At 39.3% G+C, this 6,672-nt stretch overlaps 1 protein-coding gene across 1 annotated transcript in view; it reads right to left on the reverse strand.

Moving 5' to 3' along the window:
• The window catches only part of mrvi1 (murine retrovirus integration site 1 homolog), a 39,376-nt gene that overhangs the window by 27,701 nt on the left and 5,003 nt on the right, over positions 1-6,672 (reverse strand). Inside the window, exons 9-19 of the mRNA XM_046031783.1 lie at positions 5,812-5,929; positions 5,664-5,714; positions 5,509-5,586; positions 5,374-5,430; positions 5,218-5,277; positions 4,893-4,948; positions 4,116-4,209; positions 3,891-4,022; positions 3,706-3,791; positions 2,727-3,438; positions 1,450-1,597 (exon numbers count right to left, since the gene is read on the reverse strand). Of these exons, the coding sequence (XP_045887739.1) occupies positions 1,450-1,597; positions 2,727-3,438; positions 3,706-3,791; positions 3,891-4,022; positions 4,116-4,209; positions 4,893-4,948; positions 5,218-5,277; positions 5,374-5,430; positions 5,509-5,586; positions 5,664-5,714; positions 5,812-5,929 (1,592 nt within the window). The remainder of the gene's footprint in view (positions 1-1,449; positions 1,598-2,726; positions 3,439-3,705; positions 3,792-3,890; positions 4,023-4,115; positions 4,210-4,892; positions 4,949-5,217; positions 5,278-5,373; positions 5,431-5,508; positions 5,587-5,663; positions 5,715-5,811; positions 5,930-6,672) is intronic.

The raw sequence follows: 6,672 nt of genomic DNA on the forward strand, positions 1-6,672 counted from the left end.
AACAATGAGTCGATTGTATTAAACAGCAGCCACATCTTGAGGTACAGTAACATCAAACTAGTGCACATATTAACTTTTATAACAGCAACGTCCAACAAAAATGTTTATTGTACATCCTGCTGTAGCTTTTTGCAACTTCATTTGGTAAGCAAATGCAGGCCAACATGGTATTGGACAATATAAACTTTAGACAGAAGGCTATAAAAGAAACAAACAAGTGGACATGGAGACGACTACTGTCTGTTCATTCAGAATATAACTCCCACTCTGAGGCCACCCACTGCTTCTCAGCAACCTCAACATGGTCCAAACTCTCTTCTACATCACAAATAAACAATTAAATATAAGACTTTGCTCTCTGAGCCATCATGGGACTCTTTCTTGGAGATGGAGATTATGGAAATATTTGCCATGACCTTTCCTGAAGGTTTGGAAGATTATGTATTATCTTATCTTAACATAAAGACTGGAGTCTATGTATGAAGGTAACAAAACCCACCTACCAGCACCTTGAAGGGTCTCATTTATATAAAAACTTAAGTGCAAAAACAAAAAGGTTGTGATTTTATAGGGGTTATGTGATACTTTTTTGGGATGTTTTTTATCTGGATTACTATAGGATATAACATGTTAGTTAGTGAGCTTTAGAGGTGCTGATAGGCAGGTTTTTTTAAACTTTAGAAATAGCCAGACTAGCTGTTTCCACATGTTTCCATCATGTATGCTAAGCTAAGCTAGCCATCTGTCAGATGTAGCTTCACACTGTACAGGCATGAGAGTGGTATCAATATTCAACTCACTCTCATCAAGAAATGAAAAAAAAGTGTTTTTTTTAAATGTTATAATAAATGGGATGCAAGATTTTCCAGTTCTTTTGAAGAAAGTGAATTATTTTATTCACATGTGAATTGTTCTGCTTGTATTAAATTGCTACTGTAATGCAACTAAAAGCCTGCAGTGTGTACTTTGTGAGCTACAGATCTTAGATTTCTCATGGCCTTTATATAAACTTCCTCAAAGCACTTCAGAACAATTCAGATGTAACCGTTAAATGGCATAACGTACAGCCACAGAGAACTATATAATATATATATAATTAAAACTCTCTGACAAAGTATAAATGTGTTGTCAATTATGGGATGCAATGTAGCTAAAAATACTTGACCTTTTCTGTGTTTGCATAAAAAATCATTTTGACTGCCTGCTGACTGCCCCCATTTTCCCCATGGCCCCCTTTGATAGATAACAGACACTCCCTCATGCTCATTCTCTCTTCCTCCTCACTGTACCAGCTGTTGTGTGCAATGTAAATATCTGCTGTGCCTATTTTCAGACATCCTCAGGGATTACCATTAGAGGAGGAAGTTGCTTTAATTCATCTGTGTCTCACAGTGTACCTCATGACCACGATAACACTGAGGCTATATTTTTGTAATGCAGCCATCATACCATTCATGGGTAGCTGCGGAGGCTCATTGACTTTTGGGATTACAGGAGATGGAGAAGGACTGTCTCTGTCTTCACGCTCCACACTGGACTCTGCTGTAAAGCCTGCAGCTTCTGTTCCAGGATCAGCTCGCAGACCGGGACCTGGATACTTACATACGAGATGTTAAGAGAGACAGCAAATCAACTTTATGTGTTTAATATAGTGGTAGTGTCATAGTAGTAAAATTTATATCATGTAAAAATATTAAAATCATTATCATTGCATCAATACTAATGCAAATACTCTTACTATAACTATACATTTAAGGTCCTAAGTCTTATTTGCTTCTGATTGAGAGTCTAGTGACTACATGTGAACATGAAAAACCCTGCCAAAGTTATAAAACTTAATACCGCTGAATAATGACATAAGATGATAAGATAGTAGGAAATAAGAAAATCTAAATTCTATTTATTGTTTTGGACAATTGTCAAATCTTTGCTTTTTTCTTATATAAATACTGCAAAGTTTTACCTCTACAAATGAAACAGAAAGAAGAAAACATTACCCTTTGAACTGCGCACAACTCAGAAGTACCCTGCCTGCACCCTGTGATGAGGAGTTGTAAGTAGACATTACCTTACACAAGGTGTCACTGGCAAAAATGTTTGGGTTCCCCTACCACACAAATTTACAGCTAATATGGTTTATTAAAGGATTTTATACAAATGTTTTAAATGTTTTTTTTACGTTTCATAAAGGCAATATTAAAGACATATTGCATAATGTCAAAAAGATTTGTTTGTAAAATTTGAAGTGTGTACGTACTCATTTTTGTCAAGTTCTGCTGCTCAGAGACAAGTAGTGTCTCATCATAACTCATAACTCGAAACCTTTAAAACCGGCATGATTTACTCTGGCAGCTGTTGTTCCCACAGGAGTGTTATGAGCGCTACATGACAAAATGATTGCCTGATTATAAAAACATCTCCATGCAGCAGTTTGAGATGAAATCTGGATTATATTATAAGCTAAAATCTTCCCTGATGGCTCGCTGGTGTTCGTGTTTTAAAATATTCACTGGGCTATTATGCACACCCATGGTAATATACATTTGATTTTAAATTATATGTTTTTCTAATTTCTGATGCTTTAAAAAAAAAAAAATTTCCAGGTGTACATTTTCAGAAGGGCTACTTGCAGCAATAAACCAGTGTAACCTTTTGAAATCAAGATCATTAAAAAAAATACATATTACTTTGACTGTTACTCTGATGTAAAGCAAACACACACAAACCTGAGTTGGAGCTTGCTCTGTGATCTTGACCTCTAGAACATTCAGCTGCTTGTCAGTGTTGGCTGCTCTGCCCAGGGCCTCCTCCACCCTCTGAGTGATGCTCTCCATCCTCACTCTCACCTGGCTCACCCTCTGCTCGCTCTCTCTCACCAGCTCCGCGGTCTCCAGGGCACCACAGACCATCGTCTCCATCCGTCTGAGAGTCGCCAGAAGGCCGTCTGCAGTCACCTGAAGCTGGGTTGGCTCCTGCTCTGAGGCTGCTCCGCTGGTGATCTCCGTGGCCACTGCTGCATCCCTCTGATCCTTCACAACCTTCCCCACAGCTCTGTCTGGTTCTTCCCTCTCAGTGTTGGTTTCCTTGTCAATATGAAGAACTCCACTGCTGTTTTTTTGCTCAGTGACAACCTCCTGTGCAGATCTCAGAGAGGCTTGCAGGTGGCAGATATGCACCCTCATATCAGTGATGGTCTGCTCTGCTCGCCGGAGCTTTGCTTGTGTCTCAGAGAGGTCCTGGCCTGATTGGGTTTCTTTTGTCCGAGCTTCAGCCCCCTCTACACTGCGGGCTTTCCACCAGTTCACCACAGCCACCTTCTTGGCCTCCAGGATTTGAGTCTGGCTTTGCTTTTGCTCCTTCTCCCAGGCTCTCCGCTGCTCCTCCAACTTCTCCTCTTTCTCCTCCCAAACACACTTGTGCAGCTCCAGCTCCTGCAGCCTGAAACCACCACTACAGCTTTATAAACATCTCCTTTGCACTCTGTTACGTCTGTAGCTATCAAAGGGTACTAAAACTGCACTTATCCCTCATAGAGAGTAACACACAGAAGTGACTCCTATGGGTTGTGTCATGAAGATGCCCATAAATACACCTCCATACACCACATTTATTAGCTGGAGGAAGCTTCGCAGAACACAGACTAACATCAACCAAGTCTACTGTCTGTTACCATAAGAGGAGAAAGGGAGGTAAAAACTCACATACACATTAACAAGCTGCTGCTTGATGCTTGCCTGTTGCAGTTGGCGGTGAGGAAAAGGCCTCTCCTGTGTTTCTACAGGAGCAGAGTCCTTTGTATGAGAGAAGGCACAAGAATGATAAAACAGCTTTATAGATGTTACTGCATGTAATAATTATCATCTCCTGTTGACTGTCTACTCTGTGCTCACCCTCTCAGGATACTTATTGTGCAGAAGATGAGCTATTTCTGCAGACTTGATCCTGTGGATGATGCTCTGAATATCATCACTGTGCGTGTGCAGGGATGGCAGGTTAATGTCGCCCAGAGCTCTGTGATGCTGCTGCAGATAAGGAAGGCAGAGCAATGACGGGCAAAACGAAACAGAAAATCAGCCCCATGAAAAGATAGGCGGTGGACGGCGAGCATTTCCCACCTGCTGCATATTCTGCATCTCGCTCTGCAGAGAGCGGTGGTTTGGAAGATCTCGACCGTAGAGACTCTGAGGACCGACACAGTGTCGGTCATACCTGTTGGAAACAGACAGAAGAAATGGAGCTTCAACACTTAAACTAATTTGTGCAAGTCATACACAACTTTGTGTTGAATGTCAACCTGCTCATTGGCTTGCAATTCTTTGTCTTCCTTGGAAATAGCCCAAAAAGCTTCTTTCAAATATTTAACTTTTATACAAAACCATGATAGCTCTGTTAAAGGGGTACTCCGCAAGTACTACCCTGATGATGCTTGGCCTTAAGACCTTCAACTGGAGGTTAAGGGTTTGAAACTATTAGGTATTTAGGAGGCAGAGAGGGTCTAAATGAAAGATGGTATTGGGTTGCATTGTGGGAAATGTAGGATACAGACAGAAGTCAGGATATCTCTGCCTCTGCAGCTTTGATTTGGATTGTTCTTCTTTTTATTGCAATACTTAATCACTGGAGTGAGACTGCTTCTCACTGCTCCACTTTATGCTCTTTAAAAAATAAGAAAGACCAATGAATAAAGTACAAATATCTTTGAGATTATGCCAAAGAAATGTACACGGAAAACATTCAGATACAGAAATATATATTTAAACATTTTAATTTACAGATGCTTTTATCCAAAGCAACATATAAACGAGGTACAATCCAAACCACGATAGATCAAGGAGAAGCCTTTCAAGACTAGGTGCAGCAATTCTCAGTTCAACGTCATTTATTAAAATTACCTCAAAAGAACTTGGTGTGAATGTTCCTGTAACCTTGTCAGCTCTGACTGCAGACCCTGCAACACCAGAACAGACTTAATGTTTTGAATAAAAGCCCAAATACATTTTCAAAACCATTTAATAAAACATAAAACACACATGTAACATATAACATAGTAGAAATTGGCAGTTTTCTCATTAACATTTTCTGAAATCAATCAATGATAAGTTTGCTGATTGTTACTAATACTTGATGTTATTGCATGTGAAAATGGTTTCTTTCTTACCAAAACTTCTTTCATATTCAAACTGTTGTCTCAGCTTTGTGACAAAGTGTCAAACATACCTCGATCATGTTGTGATTCTCCACATGAGAGTTCTTCATCTTGTCCATAAGAATGTCTTTCTGCACAGGAACACTTGACAATAAAGTTAAGAGTTCAAATAAAAAAGTAAAAAACGAAAACGTTTTTTTCTGATGAAAATACCCAGATAGACCAACCTTTGTGATTTCTCTGTCTCTCAGCGTCAACATAACCAGGGTTTCCTCAAGTTCGGCCTGTGAACATGTAATGTTCAACTCTCAGTTTAAACTCAAAACACAGAGACAAACACATGCATGTTTTACTGTTCCTACCCTCAACTCAGCATTGACCTTCCTCAGTTTGTTGATGCTATCTTCAGAACATGTCTTTTCAAAGGTGAGTTTTTCATTCTGTGGATCACAAAGAAAATGTTATTACAAGAAAGGAAAGAGCTCACATTTACACCCACCTTTAAGCTCTACATTACCTTGTCTTCAAGCCTCCCGATGTGAACCTTCAGGCATTCAACCTCATTGCTCTGAAGACGTAAAGAGATTTATGTAAATAGTTGCAATAAAAAATAACTCAAATTTAGAAGGGTAGCTTCACTGGGAGACCGTTACGTGTGTGATTACCAGCTTGGTGCAGCCAGTCTGGGTACGGTTGGCTCTCTCCTGGGCCTCTTTAAAAGACCGACGGGTCTCCTCCAGTTCTTCTGTCAAGGATCTGGCTCTCACTGCCGACTGCTGAGCACTACGTAAAGCAAAAAAACAGCTGATTGTTTTTATTCAGCAGAGGATCCAAAATGAAAGGAACAGATATTTTCTTCTGGTTTTACCCAAATATAAACTAATAGAAGAGTGAGGATTGCTGTAATGCAGTTTTCTATAGAAAAGAAAGCCTTTGTACTTATAGTGTGACTGATATTTAAGTAGTAAAAACTCCAGCTGTATCTACACAATACACATTTCTGTGACATTAGCGTTTATTATATATGCTTCATTGCACTGTGTACATGTATGCATGTATAATAATAATAATAATATAATAATAATCCTTATTTGTAGAGCACTTTTCAAAAACAAGTTACAAAGTGCTTTAACAAGTGTAAAGAATAATACAAAAAAAAAAGATAAGAGCATGAAAATTTAATATAAAATTAGTAAAATACAATAAAATAAAAAGGGATAAAATAAAGTCAAATAAGATCGGGAAAAGCTCTCCTATAAAAGTATGTTTTAAGAAGGGACTTAAAAGAGTTCACTGACTCAGCCGACCTGATTTCCTCGGGCAGGCTGTTCCAGAGCCTCGGGGCCCTGACAGCAAACGCTCTGTCCCCTTTAGTTTTCAGTCGAGACTCTGGAACAGACAACAGACCTCTGCCCGAGGATCTCAAGGTACGTGCTGGTGCGTATGGGACTAAAAGGTCAGAAATATAACAAGGCGAGAGACCATGAAGAGCTTTAAAAGTGATCAATAGAATTTTAAAGTCAATT

Source organism: Micropterus dolomieu, linkage group LG20, assembly GCF_021292245.1.
Source record: "Micropterus dolomieu isolate WLL.071019.BEF.003 ecotype Adirondacks linkage group LG20, ASM2129224v1, whole genome shotgun sequence".
Lineage (NCBI taxonomy): Eukaryota > Metazoa > Chordata > Actinopteri > Centrarchiformes > Centrarchidae > Micropterus > Micropterus dolomieu.